This window comes from Hetaerina americana, unplaced genomic scaffold, assembly GCF_022747635.1.
Source record: "Hetaerina americana unplaced genomic scaffold, ioHetAmer1.1.p SCAF_5, whole genome shotgun sequence".
In the NCBI taxonomy this organism is placed as follows: Eukaryota; Metazoa; Arthropoda; class Insecta; order Odonata; family Calopterygidae; genus Hetaerina; species Hetaerina americana.
In genome coordinates, this window is record NW_027287095.1 from 13,383,399 (window position 1) to 13,405,629 (window position 22,231).

Consider the following 22,231-nt stretch of genomic DNA (forward strand, 5'->3'; position numbering starts at 1 on the left):
GATGCCGGAGTAACTGGAAAGGAGGGCGAGAAACACATTACTTTTTTCCCGTGACCCTATTTTCTTAGTCCTTTTTTCTCTCTTCTACGCGGGATATGGAATTATTATTCTTTGCGAATTCATTATTACCACGCCCCCCCCCCTTTGCCTCCCTTCCCGCTGGGTCCCTCCCATCTCCCTTTGTGTGCCTGATTACTCAGCATGCGGAGGAGCGCATGGCCGCTCGCCGCCCCCCCTTGCTCATCTTCGACCCCCCCTCCACAAAACCCTCTCGCCGCGAAGAGCAACATTGGCAAAGAAGGGATCCGCTGCAGCCGCTCCAAGCATTCCTCTCTCCCACGGAGCGGTGGCAATTATTGGATATCCCAGTCGCCGTCCCGCTAGCTTTCTGCGAAAACTTGGGGGGGTCCTGGCGTGGCAGCGGCAGCAAAGAGGGTGTAGGCGAAGCTCAACTCCTATTGTCTGCTGCGAGGAAAAAGATATTTTTCTCATCTCCTCCCCCTTCAATCCGTCCCTCCCCGGAGCCATTCCCATCCGCCACCACCCAAACTGCCGTGCCGCCCTCACCCGCTTTGACTGCTCGGTGTGAAGATTCCAGAGCGCCGTCGGTAATGGGTTCGAAAGGGTTGAAGAGCCAAGGGTTTGGTGGGTGGGTGAGGGGGGGGCGAATTTCCCTTCTCGCTCTCTCTAGGGCCTCTGGGGGCTCTATTCTCCTCCCCTCCCTACTCTTCCCCCGAGAATGAAACGGTCCTTTTCTCAGGCGGTCTTCCCTTCTCTCCTCGGCCCCTACCGCCCTCAGAAAACGTTCCCCTCGCCTTTCCCCATCGACCCTTACCCGGAGCCATCCCCAGGACCATTTTCCCCACCCCCTCTTCTCCTTTTCCCTCCCCCGTCTTTCCCAACTCCTCGTGAACAGCTGTTGGCTGCGGTCGCCCGGAGGCTCTGGGTATACCGGATGGGGAGGAGGGCGCGGGTGGGGGTTGTGGTGGTGGACGAGGGTGGGGTGCTGGTGGTGCGGGGAGGGTTTGGAGAGATCGAGGAGCGGTAGATTCGCGGGAGGGAGCGGGCGAGTGACTGGTTGGGGGGAGGATGTCGAGCGAGCGATGGGGAGCGCGGGAGAAGTTATATCATGTGGGTTGTAACACGGGGCCGGCGGGGGTGGTGGTGCAGGGAGGGGCGAGGGCTCCGAGGAGGCGGAATATCTTATTCAGTCGGGCGTGTGTGTGTGTGTTTTATTAAAGGAGTGCGGACTTTCCGGTCAGTAAAAAGGACCTTTGGAAGGGTACGTGCTCTTTTTTCCGTTTTACAACTTTTGTCCCTATCCGTTGGAGTCGTGGGTTTTACGCCTTTTTTTACAGCCACCCTAATCTAGCCCGGGGCGCGTCGTTAATGTCGCTGCGATCATCAAATGAAGTTGGATAGGGAAATACTTGGTCACTTGGTGCCCTGGGTGTAGGGATTCGGGCCAATTGGTTTCGTGGACGCACAGAAGTTTTTTTTTACTTGGTCAGCCATTTTAATCGCTTATGCATAGGTTAAATTGTACTTCTGCTTGTGGTTGCTGGTTTGCCTGGTTGGCGAAAGTGTGCTTACGTTCTGGGTTGATTTTTTACGTTTTATCTTGGGAAATTATTTGCATACAAATTTCAGGAATAAGAAGAATTTTAATTATCTGGAATGGACGATATAAATTCTCTCGCGTTCTCTTAAGTTACCTGATAATGGTGGACTGTGATCGCTCGTTGGTATGATTAGCCTCGCTGGTCCTCAGATTCTCTGTACGTTACTTCTCGGTGGTTGCTACTGGCCACTGTTCGGGATAATGTCCTCCAACTGTTAGCCCCACCGATGGCAAAACCAGTTAACAATTACGCTGCTACGTCACATCTCGTTCACCTCTACATAGTACACAGTAAGCCTTTGCGAGGGAGTGTGTTGGAGGTTGTTAGGATACCAAACCTTCCATATAGAATCATTAGTTCAAACATACATTGGAATACATATTAGATCATACCACTACTCTCATGCACGCACATGCCCATTAACATCATACGATAATTGTGGCGCATGACCAATTCATCCAATTCTAGTGTTCTAGTCAATTTAATTTTTTTCGGACTTTTGGGTTCAATTTTGTTATGACTGTGTACGCTGTGTTGCGCATCGTCTAACCATAATCCATTGAATAGGAGAATTTTCTCTCGTCTGCTCCGAGAACCGTAGCGGTTCTCTCCCGGGGAGGGGAATAGGGCAAGGAAGCGTCTCCTGGAAATAGTGAGGGGTGAGAAATAATTTCTCCACACCTGTGTACTGAGGAAGGCGGTTGGTGTCCGACGAAATGTGTAAAGGGACTGTGTGTGTGCCCTTGGCTGCACTGCGGTCGAGTGGTGGAGGGTGATTCGGGGACGGGTGGCATGGGCAGCATTTCAAGCCCTCCCCTAAGGCCCACCCGCTACCAAGCCTTCCCCCTAACGGACCGGCGCCCGCCGCCGCTCGGGAAACAGGAGCAGCAACTCGCTCCGGGTGCACGCGCGTTTTGAAGTTTTGCTAGTCTCGCTGGGTGCGGGCTATAGGTGTCCTGGCGGCGGCGTTAAAACCAGGGTGCTGGTCCTGGGATTGGGGAAGTGAGCCAAAACTTAGGAACTCATGCGGGGGCAATACGAGGAAGGAATGAGGTGTGCGGGGTTCAAGTAGGATAGATAGGGTGGGGATTATGAGAGGAGTGAGGGGTGAATTGGATGGGATGTTGTTCCCACTTCTATTAACCCCCGGAGCAGAGCTTCCCTTGTTATTCATCCGTCGTCCCCTTTGTCCCCGGACCCCCCCCGCCTAATCCTATTTTTTTTTAAATCCACATCAGTCCCCTTCGATCGAAACTCCTCAGTATCCTCCACGCCGAGCGACCCAAGGCGCGCGCACATGCCATACCCGCGCCTTATCGATAGTATTTTCAATTTGTAATATGCAATAATTTAGAAATAGAATACTGTTTGAGGTTAAGTAACACATAACAGAACTAATCGCTCCAGCAACAAATATCAGAACTAATGGCTCCAGTCCAGTTAGCTATGATTTATATTCTAGTAAATATAAATTAAAATATTCGAACGGAACGACTTAAAAAGCTTAATAGTTGAACACTGACGTTAAAATTTTATCCCCCGCCCCCACCCTCAAAGTATCTTAATTTTCGTAATTTTTAATGGCTACGTGCGTGATCCGGCGTGAGACCTATACTCTTCTCATCTCGAACGTGGAAGAGTCACCCTTCAAGGTTTAGTATTATGGTTGCTGGATATATTGTGGTGGGGTAGTAGACCCGTCCCAAGCCGCCTCCGCATTCTCCTCCCCCACCTTGCTGTTGCCTCATGGACCCTGCACGCTCCCCCCACTCCACCGCCCAAACTCCCCTTCCCGTCCGACGGTCGGTCAGAAGGTCGGGGAAAGGTTTAGCCCTCGCCAATGGGGAAGGTGAGGCCTTGTTGTTTCCCTCGAAGAAGGCGGAACGGGCGGCGCCGGAGGCGGAAGAGGAGTAGCCGGGGGGTGGCTTCCTCCTCATCCTGCGGCGCTATCTTTAAAAGTTGAAGTGGCGGAATTTGGAGCGAGTTTGCTCGGGATATAAGGAGGGAGAGGTGGGGGAAGAAAGTGACTGAGCTCGGGAGAAGAGAGAGGGGTGCCGCCAAGCTACGCGAGTCGGGGTGTGACGGGCCTTTTGGGAGACTTCATGGGAAAGTTGGCGCTCATAATGTCATAAATAAGCCGTGTTGGACGAGAGAAGAGACACGTTGACAATTAACCCCGTTGATAGCGACCGTGAGTTCGAAAGCATAATTAATAACGTCCTTTCTCCTTCCATTCTGCTGGCGGTGTCCGCATGCCAAGCCATTCCGTCTGTTAGTGGTCAAATGCAGCCCCTCGAACACTGACTGCTCCTTTCTCTTGGTCACATCCGTTATATAACCCTCGGAAAGCTGCTCCGAGGAAGACGTTAAGTTCCGGACGCGAGGGGCTTTCGTGGTGCATGCAAGAAGTCCCCCTGTCCCCTTCTGCGGGCGGGGGGGGGGTTGGCTGGGCGTTCCCTCATAGTCTCTTTCCGCAGCTCGGCTGGATACTCACACTTGCTCGTACCCAGGCGAGGGCCTCCGTAGCGACGCTCAACCCTTCCGGCCGTTTCCCATCTCTTTCCCCAACACCCATCTCGCCATCTACCTGTCATCTCTCGCTAGTTTTCCTTTTCCATTGTTGCTTATTAATAGATTTATTATTATTCCCTTTTCTTTCCGGTCTGGCGACTGCGTTACGGCGGGACATAGAGCTTTTTTTTGTCCTTAGCAGTATCCGAGGCCGTTAGACGAGGTGGAAAGGGCGACAGAGGGCATGGGTTCGCGCCCGGGGTTCGATTTGTGGCGGTCAGGCCTTCCCGGGGTCTCTCGCGTCTGCCTCCGCCAGCGCACGCCCTGCATTCCCCGGGTGGCCTCGGGAAGGAGTGGCTGGCAGGGGGGTGGAGACGCGGGGAGAAAGGGGTTGATGCGTGAAGTGGAGGGAGAGGGGGGGATAGCGTCGGTGTTCGGTCAGTTTGCGTGGCCGTGACGTTTTTGGGAAGGGGTTAACTCGTTAGCTTGGCCGGCCTTCGTCTTCGTGGCGCAGTGGGGGGAGGAAGATTAATAGTCCCGAGATGTGTAACCTTTTGCCGAGAACGTCAGGAGCACGCATAGAGGGCGGGGAGACGTGGTCTCGTCTCCCCGTCCCCTCCTCCCTACGCCTCATCCTCTCCCTCCCCCGAACTGAAAAAAGAATCCAGCCTAAAAACCTTTTGAGTGATGTCACCTCCTGGGTACAATGGAGCCTTTAACGTCTGTTTTTATACTCCTGTCCTGCAAAATTTGGTTTCGCAGGAAGGAAAAACATGACTTCCAAGGAGATTTTAATTTAATAGTGAACTGTGGAACGTTGAAACTTGGTAAGGGCCGAAAGGATGAATTTTATTTCCCTATACTTTTTATTATGCTTACCATGCTTAATACTGAGTTGAATATATTAATTGCATTTCAATTGGATGTATAAATGATTGTTTTCGTGCAATAATTTTAATTAAGAGTTAAATTATTGATGACCTGCAACTTGTGCAGTACACGGGTGCATATCGAGGTTTATTAACTTTGGTCGGCGTGGTGCAGTGCACTTTGAGAATGAGGGTCGCGGAGAGTCAAGAATGCGGTCCGGGGACAAATCAAGGGCGTCGTTCCACGAATTCTATTTATTAATCTCCGCCAGAATTTCTCTCGCTAGCCGTCAGAATACTTAATGAACGTCCTAATTGGTGTCATAACCCCAAATTAATCTCAGCACTCCCTTTTTTAAAGTGATCAATTTCCTTGTCTGCATAAAAGCGTTTTTTGCCTTTCTCTTTTTCTTCTCTTCTTTATATGACCGGATGAATGGACCCCATTTTCCTAATTCTGAAAGCTTCGGTCATATTGGTCCACGAGAGGGGCGAGGGAAAGGAAAAGCGAGTGGTTCCGGGTGATGAGTGCCCATATATGTTCATATATATATATATATATATATATATATATATATATATATATATATATATATATATATATATATATATATATATATATATATATATATATATATATATATATATATATTTATCACCATATCCCCTTATCTGTCAACCCTATACCTCCAGCCCAGCCCTGTGGCCCATTGAGGCACCGACCCTTTCGCGCCGAATGACGTCACGAGTGGAAATCCACCCCTCCCCCCCCTTTTCGGCGGCCGAATGAACCGGTGCACGCGCGCCCCCGCACATTTGTTTTTTCTTCTTTGTTAAAAAAATGTTTATTTCTCGTCCGCTTCACTCACCCTCTCGCTCGTCGTCTCCGCCCACCCCCTCTTCCTCGCAAATCATTTGTCTGCATTCGTTATCTCCGTGTCGCCGTTTTATTTTCGTCCTTAGCAGCCATTAAGGGCGCGCGTAAATCCCTTGGAAGCAATCCCGAACGCAGGAGCGACGAGCACGAGGGCCGGCGGCGGGGGGGGAGGGGTGGTGGAAGGGGTGGAGTCGGCGGCGGGATCCGAATCCATTCCCTTCCCACCCCATCCCACTTGCTCCCTTTCACTCACTCCTCTCTAATCCGAAAGCGCGCATGTATAAAACATTCCACTGCGATGACCAATTACTGGTCGTTAAAAACTATCCACAGGGGCGGTGAGGGGGACGGGGTGGAAGGGAGTATCCTCTCACAATTTGTGTCATGTCATCCTTTAGCCCGTTAATGTTCGTTGTCACTTCTCTCCCTCCCCGCTCCCCTTTTTTCCTTAATTGCCTCGGGGGGGGGGAGGGTTTTGATTCGTGTCGGGAGAGGGAGGAGGGATAGCGGGGAGAGGGGTTATGAGGAATTGTCTGTGATGAAAAATATTCCGAGTTAGAGGGACGGAGGGTGGGCAAGGGGAGGGCTGGTGGTAAATGGTAGAAGGGAAAGTCTTGGTCGATTTATGAAAAGCGGGAGGAAGGTGGGGTGGATGACTCGGCTGCTGTAAAACGTTTGGGGGGGTACGGGGTTATTATTTGCGTGGGCGGAAGAGGAGACACCCCGCCCCCTGCTCCTGCCATGGGCCGGGGGAGAAGAGGAGTAATTAACTCCCACTTGCCTTATTACTTCCTTCCCCGGAGTCACCGCCTCCTGCGACCCCGGTGGTACCGCCGTGAACGGCGGCACGCCCTCTCCCGGCCCGCCGACCCTGGGGCCTCGCCTTGAACTCATGTCGGTCGGAAGCGGACTGACGTTAGTAATGACTGCTCTCGGCATTTCGTTTCTTTGATGTGGGCCTCCGGATCCCTTAGGAGGCCGTTTCGCTCAGGGTCCCATGCTTGCGAAATTTCATTATTATAATTACATATTCGTATTGGTCTACCGGTCTAGTTAGGTTTCTGTGGACCTAGGGAGTAGGCATCGCTGCTCTTCAAGGTCCCACATCACACGATACTCCTCTAGGTTACGATAGACCACTATTATGCTCCGCATAGACTCTCCTGCCTCCTCTTATTTCAACCAGCATGTCCGATCTCTTTCTCTCTCTCGCTTAACTACCATCCGTATCATAGTGCTTATTAGTTTTCACATCCCATTTCCACTCAGCTTCTCCCGCCTTCTTGGAATTTTACTCTACAAACCTTCCTCATTACTCCTTCAAACCTATCACTTCTTCTTCTTCCTTTCGGTCCGAGAAGGAAGGAAGTTGACTAATATGCCATCAACGTTTTGGAATTTGTATGAATCTCGCGTGAAAGTTTGATTTTGCATTGCGGCCTCATCGCTTTTGGACGCAATCGAACCGCTTTCGCGTTTGTCGGCCATATTTTATATTCCTGCAGAATGGGCGGGAGCTTTCGTATTTTTATCCGTTATTCATATTTGTATCCGTTCCTTCCGTGATCCTTGCCCGTGCTTCGAGGGCTGCATGCGTTAATGTCCGTTGGCGGGGCATTTTCACCTCCGCCTGAGGCCACCTCCACCCGTCGCGCCGATTTGGGCTGCTATTTTGATTGTTTGCAATGTCACTTGATCGCCCGCCCTCTCGAGGGGGCATGGCCATCCCTTCCCGCTCCCCCCCCCAACCTCCCCTCAGCTCTGTTGGATCCCATCGGCGACGTCGCCAGCGCCTCGGGTGTCCGGTAATTCGGGCGTCTATGCGTCAGCGTCGAGGTGTCCCGCCAAAAAGTACATATTCTTTTTTGTTCGCCTGCCCTTCGTGTTGTTTAAAGCATGGAAAGTTGTGTGGGTCCCTTATCCTCGCAAGTACTCCCGTAGATTTTGTTTGATCTAAGAGCCCCCGCTAAAGTAACCAAAAACTAATACTATTCCTTCTGTTTCGTCGGCATTAGTTTTCGGTCAGAAAATTGATCGACTCAATCTGGCTCCCTTCCTCGTGAATAATAGCCTGACCTCATACTATTTCCCTTTCTTATATTTTGTCACAAAGTACTTGCCCTTTGACACCCATATTCCTGTCGTTGACTTTCCCCCTTCCATGATCTCACGCTCAAACTGATTTCTTAATGTCCTCCCATGGCGTTTGATGACCCATTGATCGTCAACATTTGTAATTCTTACAGACTTATTTTTTCAACAACTAGGAGCTTTGAAACTGAAAAAAATTGAAAGTGAAATATTGTTTGGATTCATGCTGGGGAGAGGATCAGTGGTGGGATTTTCGACGAATATCTTATTTTTCCATATATTTATATTTTACGTAACTTTTTTAGAGGTGTGTAATATTCAAGTGTTGGAAAATCTTCCATTCTTTAGTGTGACTTGGTGGCGCTTTCTCTTTGGACCCCTATTAGAGGTTTTCTCTCCTTTTTTTAAGAGTTCGCCGTCCTTTTCAATTGATTAATTGATGCCCTTACGACGCTGTTCTGATTTCATCGCCCTATTTTCGTTAATTTTTAAGATGACAATATAAATATTTATTGATTCATTCCCGGTTACTATTATTTTCTCATACAATTCAGTGCGTTCTATGTGTTTCAAACATTGAGCAATTGCCTTTTAAATAATTTTCTCTTGCATTCACTTTATATGGTGTTAAAAAAAATCAAAATTTTAAATGGTCAAATTCATGTACTCGCAATTGAAGTTGAAAAAAATGCGATTCAATTTATCTTTATTTTTGTATATTCTTTTTTGTGCTTATGATTCAGTTTTACTTTTTACTTTATCCCTGCTAACTCTTGGCCAATTTTTTTCTCGATGTCTCCATCACATGTACTGACTACTTTCACGCCCTGCCTGTTTGCAGCTTATTACGACAGTAATGCGGGTAAGTGATTCACCATTATAGTACTTTTTTACCACGGTAGTTTTTATGTAATTACTTGTCCGCGGTGTCCTTTACATTCTTTTTTTTCTGCCTTTCTCACTGAGAGGCCAAAATTGTTTTGGAATGAGCATTTGACATAGATGGGGTCCGCAATTAGGACTTTAGGGAAAAGATTATCACTTATTGCCTTGACGTGCAAAAAACTAGATCCTTACCACAAATGTCCATCGTCAGTTTGCACCAGGAACTTCAATTGATGAGTCTGCCAGGCGCGCATGCCATCGCGCGACTCCAATCCATGGGCGTCCATCGCTCCTGCAGACGACGCCACCCACGCCCATGGGGTGGCGCCGTTGGTTGTTGCGGTAGTGAGAGCGGGGTCACAACGGCCAGTGGGCAGGGTTTCTTCCCGGCTGGATCTGTTCCCGATTTTCTCGTTTTGTGTGCTCCTCCCGAGTATTCTTTCATGGACGAGGGCTTCTCGGATGACCAAAGCTAGCTGCTAGATAAGAAAAAATGTTATCAGTGTAACTCTCTACGTATTCACTTTTTCAGGACTTGAGTAACTGTAGAAAAGTGTTTGAGTTCAATAATTGTTTATCCCCGTAAGCTGAAAATGCGAAAAAAAACTTACCAAGGATCAGACATCAAGTGTGTTTCACCGGTAGGCATGTCAGCAGAGATTATTATGCTTTCCTGATTAGTTAAATGCGTTTTTTCTGGGATCTCTTTTGGCCATACAGTGAGTGAATTGCCCAGGGAAGCCGGCGGATTTTTTCCACCCTTCCTCAGATCTCAATTCTTTGGTGCTACACGTGTCACCCTTTTAAAATCCATTCCCACCGACCGGGACTGAATGAAGGAGTAAAAAAAAGATAATCGAAGGCTTTTATTTGGCGTTCATGGACTGAGTAGATTTTCCTTCGAGAAGAGGTGATTAGCGTTGACTGGAGGATTTTGAGATATTGCTACTGAAGAGGGGCGATTCGGACAAAGAAAGCATTTAGATGTGGTCAGGGAAGAGAGGTTCCAAGAAACTGCGGGAGATGTCGCGGCGGTAACTTTTAATGGAGTCATCCGCTAAATGTGCATTACACTGCAACAATTTCAGGATTTAAAAAACAAACTCCTTGACCGGTATTCGAACCCGGATCCATCGATCCTTTGAGGGCGGATGAAGGAACACCGAGGGATAGCTGCGTGGTGAAGGGTGTGATGGAAGGTAGAACGGCGAGTGAGTATGATAGAGAGAGAGTAAAGTTTAGATGGCGTGATCTGGAGTTCATGAGTAGTAGATGAGGGCTTAGATAGGACGCCAAAAACATTTTTGTTCCAAAGGTCTTGTCTTGAAAATCGGAGATACACCAATAGGCCTTTACGGAACAGTTTTTAATATAATAATGCTATCAAGCTTCCCGATTTTAACGCGTCAAACCTGGGCTTAATATTCTGGACTTCTTTTTAAGCAGGCTTCGTTTTATTGTGACTCATAGATGATCTGGGAGGGTCCCAATTCGCAAGAGCTACCGGGAACATTTCGTCTCGATTGTTGATACGAGTGGTAGTAGCTGGGTAGAGCCCTCTACGGGGAATTGGGAGGCCAATTTAAGTGGAATGATTTTGGTCCTTTCACAAGTTGAATTAAATTACGAAGGTCACCTTGGTAGCTAAAATACAGGAAGATCACGTCGTGGTTTCTGTCCTTATACCATGTGTTTCAAATGAAAGGCATGATATTATTTATTCAAACAAATCTTGATTAATATTTCTCAGGCTATAACGGTCCCTTAGGGAAATGGTAACGATAAATACATTATTTAGGGTGTAATATTCTATAGTGGAAGTAACATTTATCACGAAAATTATAGTATAAAAATCTGTATCTACGTCATACCTCGCAAGGGCTTGTAGCGGAAGGCCTTAGCAAACACACTGTGGGGCAGAAGCCGTTTTCGAAACACGAAATCTTGTTTATTTGTAATTCCATATTTGTTGACGTTGCCATGGATATAAAATTGGTAGTAATTATAATCACGTAAAGAAAGGTTTTAGTAATATAGAGAGAGCTCTGACTCAATAAATGAAAGGAAAGAAATCGTATTTTTGTAAGTTCTTATAAGTTTATTTTACGTCCCTCGATAATTCAGATAAAAGTATGAATGTGTGTAAACTGCCATTTTTGAAACACGCCATATTGTTTATCCGGAACTCTATGATAGTAACTATTGTTACCGTCAACTGAGACTGGGCTCTCACATGCGTTAATTATAGCTTGGAGTCAATCATTTACTCGGGATGTGCAGGTAAACCCAAACTTGCGAGGTGAGTACTAGAGAGACTTGCGTATTCAGACAAAAGTATATCTGGCTGGTACCGACATGGGCAAACTTGTCGGCTGGCCTTCCCAGCAGTTTGTTAATGTGTTTGGTATTGTCGCACAAACTTTTGGGTCCGTGGTTAAAAAGCCAATCTCAAGCATCGTTTGAACCAAAATCTATCGCTATAATGAGAGACGCTTTGGTGTCCTTAACGTCCTGTCGAGAAATTGTTGTAAACAGTATACATGCAGTCCTAGCGAGCTCATGCATACTCTTGAATATATGTTAGCTGACATACAACTCTCGTGCACATAAATGCCAATATACATCTTGTAATAATCATTTCGCTAGTCTACTAGTCTTAACTAGTCTTAAAATCCTGGTATTCAATTTCATTATTTTTTTCGGACTCTTGAGTTTGATTTTGTAATGATTGTGTATCGTGTAAGGGAAGAACGAGTGCTTGGATCTGTCTTAGACGGCGTCTATCTCTCATTCAATTACCTCGGTAGTCGAATCCACCGATATAATGTGGTGCCAAAAGCCGAAAGGTACTCTGCAGCTTTCTAAGTCTTGCCTGCTCTCTTCTGTCAGAATCAAGGGGCTCCCAGCCGCGGAATTCCTTCAGCATACCCCTGACGCCTACTCCCTCGTAGCAATTTTTAACTAACCCAGCGCATTTTCTCATTGCCTTATCCAATTCTTTAATCGGCGTTTCGTCCCAAGGAATCCAGATACTTCGCGTCTATTCCAAAGTTGGTCAAACTAAAGCAAAATAACGCCACTCGTAGGCGTTTCATAGTACTTTCCTACCACATGTGTAATGAAACCTTGTTTCTATGAGGTTAGCCCGCATATTCTTCTAATATGTGTACTTCGTGAAGTTTTGATGTCCGCGTAGCAACATATTGATTTCACAGAACGCGAAAATCGGAATTGCTCCCTTGTTTGCCGCTTAACTACCTTATTCACTGTCTTATTCATATTTCAATTCCACAGCGTCGTACGGCACTACATTTGAAAAGTGTTTTACTTAATGGCGCTTAATGTCATTTGATATTGGCACTATTTCAATGCCCAGTCATTTAGGAGAAGTCCTTTCGATCACAGGTAATCGGAGGCAAACCACACAGCTTGAAGCAAAAGGAAACACGTGACGTAGCCATGGTTTCAAAATTTAGCGAAGTCCGGTCCACGCGGTGTGTTTTTCATTGATGACCACCTTGCGAGAAATCAAGGTGCTTGCGACTCCTCGCTTGCTCGATGCTGAACGTTCTTCGCTGCTGGTTTCTGGACCACCAGCACACGGATTGAGCGAAGGCACCTCATGAGTGGAGGTAGTAGAGGATCCTGCTTCGCCCAGATGGTGCTCAGCCGAGATAAGTGGTCACCAGCCGACTTGCACGTCAAACGGGAAGGACCTGAGTCCCTAATGCTAGGTTGCTAATAAATATCATAAACAATACCGGGAGGGAAGTCAATACAGTAAGAAAGTATGGTCCAGGTTTTTCGAAGAAAGCGTGTAGCCGCTACTGCTGTGGGAATGGCTTCGGAAGCACGAAGAGTGAAGAAAAGCAACCTATGGAGTGGCTGCCTAAATATTAGAAATTCAGGAAGATACGTCTTAAGCACGTTAGGCAATGAATTGAGTTAGGCATACACATATGTCAGGTCTACGTTCTGTAACTCTTCTAATCGGTTTACTGGGATCTTTTACTTGAAAGTGCTTCAATTCCCTTTGGATTTTTAGTACCCTGTAAGCCACCGCTATGGTGTGTGACAGGGGGTAAATGCACACCAGACTAATTTAAATTAATTTCGTTAGCACGTCAATTTAATTGCTTTGGTAGATGGCCAATTAAAGACCCCAAGATTCGAAGTTCTTTTAAAAAAATTAAATCCACATCAAAAAAATCACAATAGAGTTTTGGAGGGACTTCTGCCGCTAGTCACCCTTTTCATTAAGTGACTAAATTCCGTCATGAGAGAATCTTACATCTGTATTTCGACCCGAGGATCACTTGCAACTTGGCGGTACTTGGCTGCCGGAAAAAAAAACGTATTTAGAGACATACGTTCTGCATATGTATATCATGTTCGCCCAGGCTTACAAAAACACTTTGTCGAAGGTGGCGCCGTGTGCTGACAACTCTCTCAGCTCTCGGACGCGAAGTTCACTGTCTGTAAACTGTGTTGGCGAGGAAAGCTGTGCCAGAACAATTCCATGTCGAATTACGAATTTCCGTTCATGTGTCATATTCTGAATAGAACTCATGTGTGGTATGAACTGATCACGTGATTGGTCGATACCTAAAGCCAAAACACGCACGATAAATAACGCCTTACAAATATCCTCCAAATCCAGTGAGGTTGCTGCCCCCCGCAAAGGCAGGCAAGCCCACGAGCAAGCGACCACGCACGAAAACAGCCAACACGAGGAATACAAGCACCTCGTGAACCATGATCGAATTTTTGCATCACACTTGGAATTCTGGTATGATTTTCTCAATAGAATCGAGTGCTAACGTTAGAAAGTAAAAGCTGTGAAGCAGATTCAGCGTGGCCCTGAAAGCTCCGTATCACGGAATGCACTTGCCGATCACACGAGTTTTTCGCTAGAGAGAGACATTTAAAAGGCCTCTGTTTCAAAACTGTTGATCCTTGTGTTCCGAGGGAAAATCGTGATTTTTTGTAGAGTACCACATGTCTCCGCCTTTGGCTCGAGTAAAAGGTCGAGGGAATTCGACAGAAATGGCCGCCCTTTCACTCGATGTACGAGACCGAATGAAAAGTCCCTTAATAGTCGCCAAGCTCTGTCTCGCTAGCCATTTTTCTCAATTTTACGGTTTCATCGGTGTCTGTGTTTGACACTGATTACTTGACAAGCGCTGTGTTTTGATTTAATGGAGTTCCACCTCTCTTGAGTAAGTTTTGCTACATCGTGACTGGCCTTCGTTATTTAATGTCACGTGACAGCGCAGTGTCCAGGCCGTCGGGCTGACTTCCAAACGGTGACGTCGGATGTGTCCGTGGCAACGCTCTCTCCACGCGACTAATCACTCCTAGCCCTAATCATTGGCATGAACATTTAATCGTATTACTCTAGCTGTGCATTATGAAGTGTAATGAATAATTATGGATTAAAAACTTAAATATTACCACGTAAAATAACCTTCTGACACTGTAGAGGACCGCGGTCGACTTTTTCATTTCAAATTTGAAATAGCGTGCCTCGGTGCATCGGCTTAATACATCTTTTTTTCCCGCTTCATCCTCCCCTGTACGTTACAGGTATGTAATTAATCGAACCTATTATCCATTAAATTACGGTATTCATTATTAAGCGCGTTAATATTTTGTGTTATCGGAATCGGGCAGTTTATTATCATGTCATGTGTCATTATAAATTCATTTGCAAAATTTTCCGGCTAATAAATTAATATAAAATTAATGTGGCTTGGGTAATGAAATATTCAAGAGGAAATGAGTTTTTCCCTAGGCATGAAAAATGTTGTTCACGTTTGGAATAAAAGAAAAATAAATGAGCTTTCCCCGGGAAAAAAAATTCCGATGATCTCGTATGTAGGTGTTACTTTTTATAATTTTTGCACATCATTTGATTTCGGGTTTGAAAAGCAGCTTGCTTCATATTTTTTTTTTGCTCGGCGTCGTCCATTTTATGACCAGAAGGGGGTGGTTGTTAGTTTTTCCGCAGTTCCCGCGGACCCGTGCCCATATCCCTGTGTGCTGGCTGGCCTCTCTTTCACAATGCTCGTGCCCCTGCGCCTGGCGTTCGTCAACTTTTCTGCTCCGCTCGTGTTTTGTTTCGCTTTCCACCGCCAATGCGAGCCAAGTAGTAGCACATCGATCCCTTTATGCATTTCACAAAAGACCCATGCGAGGCCACTCGTGAAAGGCTGTCAATTTCCGGACTCGAGAGTAATTGATAACTTCTTTCGCCCCGCACCACATCGCCGTCGTGGGGCCGGATCCGAGTTCGACAAGTGCCTGTGGCGGAGAGGGGGTGGGGACAAGCCGAAGGATTAAGTTGTCGTGGCGGCGTTCACACTCGGTGCTCACCGTGCACAGGACGGTCACCCGCGCTCGACGGGGGGACAGCGGCTGGCGTGCGAAATTCTGGGCCGGTTTCGTCGTCAGGTCGAAATAAATTCTAGCCTTACCCATTATTTTGGGAATACCTGGAGACGCAACTCAGCATTTTAATTCTGTCGCACGGACAGCACACGAAATCCCTGATTCCGAAACTAGGTCTTTGAGGGAAGCAGATGAGCGTAGGTTGCAACTCTGTGGAGGACCGTGAGAATCATACGCTGGGCAGAATGTAGGGCCAACGAGGGGGCGGAGAAAGATTTTGTGTGGAAGAATTTCCAAGACTAGGTAAAATTGTAATTAGATAGATAGTCTTCTTTACTTTGGGACGAGATAGAGACTATGGAGTCTCTTCTACTACCTAACCCCTAAACCCTAGTTCATGGAAGCGGCAAATTTTGAGCAGCAGGAGAGGCATTTCATATTGTTCAGGAGTTTTTTTTAGATGCAATGAATGATTAATGTATCTGAATGAATTCGTTTTCAAGAGCCATATAATATGGATCTCAAATATTTTCGAGAAAATTTAATTAAAAATATAATACTCTCTTTAAGTATATCGTAGGCGGGGCAGCACCGCGATCTACAATTTTAAATTTGCAGGAGTAACAATTGGAACGCCGTTTCCTCTGAAGGCTTTTCAGGTCGAAAGGGAGGGGTCAAACTCGGGCGTGCCCTGTTTCCCTCGGACGCCGAGTATTGCCTGACCACTTCCCGTCAATCATCACTCAGGCCTTCCTCCTGCACACTAGTGCGCAGGGGGAGGCGCTTCCGGTAAGTGGCGCCACCATAGCTCCCCTCCCTTTATTCCTGTTGGAATGCGCCTTGACGGGATAAGGAAGATCTCTCTATCATTCAAACCTCAAACTTCTCACGTTCGTTTGGCGGAAAAGCACGGAGGTAGTTGGCACTTCTGTCCCTTAAATCATGTGTGCATTGTCACTCTGTTGAATTCTTAATTATTATGTCATAATTCTTAGGGATTTGTATTTAGTTTTGAGAACAGAAGAGCATCACACTAACAGAGATAAAAACTCTTAAAATTTTCCATTTGTTAAAGATTTATTATCGACTAGTTTCGATGTACTACATCATTTTCAAGTGAAGCTTTTATGAAGACTTACATCAAAACCAGTCGACAATAAGTCTTTATTAAACTGAAAATTACAACGTTTTCGTCTATCTAACGTCTCGTATTATGGAATGGTTCCACAACATCAAGCATGAATCTGTAATTTATATTAGAAGAGTATTATTATGTTGATTTCATACAGAATAAATATATTTACTTCAAGGAGTTAGCATGTTCCTAACAGCGTGACAATTTGTGTCGCAAAGTGCGGAAACGTGAGAAAAATGAAATGCGTATTTTTTCTTCAGGAATGATGTTGGTAAGGTGTCACTTTTTTCTTCGGCGTTTTGTTTACTAAATGAGCTCCATCGACGATTCATTTGCTTCGATCTACACTCAAGTCTCCGGATTCCCTCAGTTTTGAGTCCGCCCTGGCCCCGGTAATAAAGGCGCAATGCCTGGCGTGGGAGGATGCCTGTTGCTCGTCACCACTCGCTCGCCCTCCGCTGCCACGACCCCATCCCGACCCCTCGGGAGCCCTGCACGCCATTTTGCTTAAAACGTAAGCCTTTATTTCATCCTTCCGTGCGCTTTCGTGACCCCTGCCCGAAAGGAAAGCATATCCTACCCATCCCCCCCCCCTCCCACGACCCCCCGCTATTGTGAGGGCCACCCCGAGCGGGCCGCTCTTCTTCCTTCTACCGATCGCACAATGGGGCGCAACAGAATGGACCGCCCTCCCAACCCCTCGGCCCAGCCCTTCGCCGACTGCCCCGCGGCCCCAACTCCTCTTTTGTGGTACCAGAGTGCGATAACCTGGTGCGGGTGGCGAACCACATGCCGATTGGTCGGGTTCCGCCGCCCGTATTCAACGCCAGGGCCCAGGGTGGGGTCGGCGCCCCGGCGCTATCGGGCGGGTGGATTCAAGGGTGCCTACCCCGTGGTGCATGCACCCTTCTATTGCGTGTCTGGTCCCACACTCCTGCGCCTCGTGATATATTCGTCAGCAGAAGTAATGCCTCGCCGTCCCGTGGGACTCCGTCGGTGCGATTGAAAGCATCTCGGTTTGCGGCCACGTCAGGAAAGGAAGCTCTGTTGAAGATATGAGGTCATTTCTCTCGGGAAATAGTACATATATCCGATTTAATTGGAAGGCATTCTATCTTGAAGCTCTTTATCTTCTGTACTTATTTCTAGCCTTAAAAAAGTATGGGTTTATTATTACCGGGTAGGCATTCTCATTATCGGTAGAATGTCTCCCCATTTTTCGGGTCTTCAGCGCGTGCGTTGTCAACAAATTCAACGTACGCGGCGATGACCCGAAAAATGGAGAGAAATTCCACTGAATACTTGTAAACGTCTCGGCGACCTGAGAACCAAGGTTATTGATCAAACTTCTCCAAAGTCAAGTTGTCATGGAAAGAAAGGCCTACATAGAGCTCCACTTTTTATTCATCACTCTTTTTACGAATGTTGTATATAGCAGTTGCTTAAATTTCGATCTTAAATGCGAATATCGCCATCACAATTGTGCCTTAGTATAGGGTTTGCTCAACGGTAAAAGTGTGTGGGTTCAAATAAAAATTAATCCGGATGATGAATTGAGGAATAGAGAGGAATGTGTTTATGGATGTGCGCACGGGAGAAGCCAACCTTGCCCCCCCCCCCCAGGTTCAACACACCAAAATGAGAGGTCCCTGTTGGCTCGTTTGTAATTAGACGTTTTTCTTGCCAACGCGGACAATTGTCCGGCTTCCCTAGGTTTTGGTAGGGTAACGATCAAGCATCATCGTACACATTTTCAAGGAACGCCGCAATGAATATAGAGCCCTGCTTCGAAGATGCCAAACCTCGAAACCCTTCTCCTTCATTTGTATCGTCCAATACACATCTCCCCGTACCTCCCTCTTCGTCGCTTGCTCAGAAGCCCCCCCCCCCCTATCGCAATATTGTCAACGCCCAAACAGCTATGCACGTATATATCGTCTCTTTCCACCACCTCCTTTTGAATTCGCCGCTCAGGGAATCACCGCCACCTTCTCCCCGACTCCATCCGTCGAAGTCTTCGACTTCCTCACCGGTCACTTCGATATCTCATTCACTCCATTGGACGTGTCTGAATCGGAAACTTTACGATCTCGCTCGCTCCGGCGGTGGACTTCATTTGTTTCGCGCATGCCATTTCGGTTTATCGTGGAACCATTGAAAATAATCGAACAGAAATGTTCGTCCCCAAAAGAGAATACATCACTTAGATTTTTTTGTTCATTTTGCACTAGAATGGTTCGAGGAATGCTTCGGGTGATTTGTTGTTTCTATGATACAAGGAATCCACCATTCCATCCTTCTATTTTTGTTCCTTAAAAGTAAACGTTCTGTATATTTCTTGAATTTAAAAAGGAGAAATGTAACGGACTCCGGGAACACTCCTCTGGAAATATGAAGCGTCGTAAAGAGCCATTCCGTCGTCACCGCCTCCTGCCAAATCTTCTTTTCTTGACTTCCCCGGGCGTAATAGAATTCTTACTTATATAGTATTCTCTCCGGCCTTGCCCGACTTTTTCTCTTCTCTTAATGTCCTCTCTAGCATAGTTCACTCGTTTTCACACCTCTGCACCCAACTTCACCTGTATATTTTATTTCCATGTTCACTCTTCTCCACACTGCTAAAGTTCCAGGAGATAATAATGTTATGAACTAAAAATTAGAGGCGATCTCTATTTGTGTTGCCAGGAGTGGTTCTAAATTTTGGACCAGAGTTAAAGGATGGGCACAGACCTAGTGCCGATGCTAATAAACCTTATGTTTATAGTCAGTTTTTCCATATTCCATTTTAGTGATAAAATATGTGGATATTATGTTTTTAAAGCAACTAAATGTAAACCATTGGGATAGTTTCAATTCAATGATCATACGATAGGTCTGTCCGCTTGAAAGAGAGGCGTTTTCCGGTCCGTTGGATATTTGCGTCCATCAGTTTTTTCGGTCCGCGATTAAAAAAAATGTTTTTGAATTAATATCGATATCGCTTTGTTTCCTCTTTACTTTACATAAAAAAACTCGCATCAAACTTTGTTAATTTTCATCATGGATTCGAAGGGTATGAATCCAATATTCCGGTTTTTAGCGCCGCTGGGATGATGCGTCACATCAAGCCAATGCGGCCGCCATATTAATAATCGAGTCGGGATTGCTAATTGCCGTGCGTGGCAGATAAATTATAAGTTAAATGAACTGTGTCACTTGTTTCCCTCCTTTTCAGCGTTTAATGTTTTCATACGTAATGTATTATGCATCCGCAATCAACAGAGGTTTTTCTTTCCTCTCGCGCCAGGCGCATTAAAATTTCACCTGGCGTTTCTTTTAATTTTAAACGATTTTTAAATGCAATATTGATAGAATATAAACTATTTTTCCTGTTCGTAAATGTTTAATTCTTTAATTAATGGTTTTTCTATCGGTGCGATGCTCCACTCAAAAATGATTATTCCCTCCCAATTATTATTCCCCTGGACCTCCATGCGTGCCGGGTCCCTCTACCTGGCCACAAAGGCCACCGGTTCAGTCGCCCACCTGAAGAGAAGGCATGCGCCCGTCGTCCACGCCTCTCATATCGCTCACTTCCTTGATTCGAAGGAGACACCAACCATTCCCAGTGTCAACCGACTCACTTCCCCCTGTTGGAGCGTTCCTGGAGACTGATCGCTGTGCGATCCACGGGGAACTAGGCATTTAGGGCTCCTCGGAGCAGTGCGCGGACGAACGCATAGGTCTGCTTAAGAGTGGCGAGTATTTCTCGTTACAGCGATGAAGCCCTGATTAGCTCAGCGCCCGAGACGCGCCCTCCGCTAAAGCCTAAAACGATTCAAAGGAGGATAGTTTAAACCCCTAAAGCTTCATGTCATTTTTGCGCGAGTGTTGAATGTTTATGGTGCTCCTAACAAATTTGACCACTAATTACGAAAGTTTAAATGGATTGAATGGTAGTTATAAATGGAAATAAATTATGTACTATTAAACTAAGACAGTAATCATTAAAATCCTTCAGTTAAAGAAGGCAACGTATTACTTCCACATTTGAGTCGTCAGACCCAGGTTTCGTTGGCATTCGTCCTCATCGTCGTCAAACTTGTATACTGCCGACTCAATTTCAATGGACGAACCAAGTTACGTATCCATGATATTTCATCATGAAACAGTTCCATAAAGTTTCACCGGGTACGGTGTACTTAATTCAGTTAAAGGTACCGGATTTTATGTTCAAGTGACCTTCGCAAGTTGGTAAAAACGTTTATTTCGACTCGTGGGCAATCGGAGGGGATCGCTGATCGTAGCAGGTACTCAGGACGTCATTTGTTCCTCTATTAAGCGGCATTGGGGGTATTTAAGGCTCACCACCCCATGTCTACCCCCGTCCCCCTTATTCCCTCTCACGCCAGCCCCTCGCCGGCAGGGATCAGGATGGCCCCGGCTGAAGACCTGAGGAGATATTTACCCTTGTTGCTGTTTTAGGCAGCGCCCTGTTGAGTGACGACTCTCCCGAGTTTCCCTTCAAAATGGGATCGCGCGACGAAAGCCGGGTTGCCAGGTTGCTTGTCTTTGACGCTGCTATGTGGTTTTTCTTTCCCGTCACCAGGCGCGGCGGATTCCCGTGGAGAGGGTTGGGAGGGGCGGAGAGGGATAATAAAATGCGATTCCGCACCCCAACCGCCTCCCTCCTCGCCTGTTTTTCTTTTCATTAGCCCGAACCCTTTTTCGCTCTCCCATCGCCCCAGGGTGTGTTTTCACACCGAAAGCTTCTTTTCTCGGGCCGCCCTTGTTTTCCCTCCCACGCCCTGCGTTCCTGGTCTCCCGCCGCACTCCCTCCCCCCTTTCCCTTTCCCCCCTTTTTCACCCTTCCCTCCATTTTCTTCCTCCCCCACAATCCTCCCTCCCCACAATACCCCCTGCACCTCCCTTACGCACAAATTCCCACGTTCACGATTGTCTGAAGCTTGCCTGCATGGGTTTCGTAAAATGTCGGTCCTTGCGAGAGCAAAACGTCGGAACGATGTACCGTTCACGGAGGCATTGGGTCATGTTTATGAAAGAAGGGTGCTGGCATTCAAGTATAGGGGTCCCCTCGGTACGGGTAATGTTAAATGTTCATGGTTTCACCTACCCGGGGATCGATTCTCTTGGGAAGAGGGTGGTGTGTGTTTTTCGGGCTCCAGCCAGGGTGTTCCCTCGTGTCTCGCCGGCGTCTGCCCTCGGGAAGGAGAAGTCTGAGAAGAGAGAAGTTCCATCTGTTGTTTGTGGCTGTTCATTTGTGACTGGGTTCGGCAGTCCAGTGGCTAGAGCGCTGCGCGATTGACCATACACTTGTTCCAGCGGCGTTCCCATTCCTGGAACGCTCCCGCGAAGGCATCATCGGGAACCTCTCGAAGACTCGTCGTCGACCTCTTCTCTGCCCTCCACGAACATCTTGTGCCACCGAAAGATCATGTTTCTGGACATGGCTGACTCCCCGTAAGCCTGGTTAATCATACCGACAGTTTCGGTAGACGATTTCCCAAGCTTTACCGCAAATTTGATGGAATAACGCTGCTCCAAAAACTTCGGCATCGCGTTCCGTGACGTGGGTCGAGCGTGGAGGTTCGCGTTAACAGAGCTCCTCACTACACCACAGCTGGAGCGGCGCGCCCAGGCCAGGAGTCAGTACACTTATTTTCCGGACGAACCCTGTATGTACTCGAGAGAGAGAGAGAAATATTTTCGTTCCACTATTAAGGAAACGGTGATTTCTCTAGATGTATTAGTAATGTGGACCGGGCAGAGGGAAGTGATTCATTTTCCGTCCTCATCAAGTTTAAAAAAACGTACTGCAAGAACCCTTCCGGCGACTTCCGACCACCAACAA

The 22,231-nt window shown here is 46.9% G+C and overlaps 1 protein-coding gene across 1 annotated transcript in view; it reads left to right on the plus strand.

Moving 5' to 3' along the window:
* Positions 1 to 22,231, plus strand: part of LOC139693537 (nucleolysin TIAR-like) — a 99,463-nt gene that overhangs the window by 56,372 nt on the left and 20,860 nt on the right. The window contains exon 3 of the mRNA XM_071591734.1: positions 8,812 to 8,832. Coding sequence (XP_071447835.1) covers positions 8,812 to 8,832 — 21 coding nt within the window. The remainder of the gene's footprint in view (positions 1 to 8,811; positions 8,833 to 22,231) is intronic.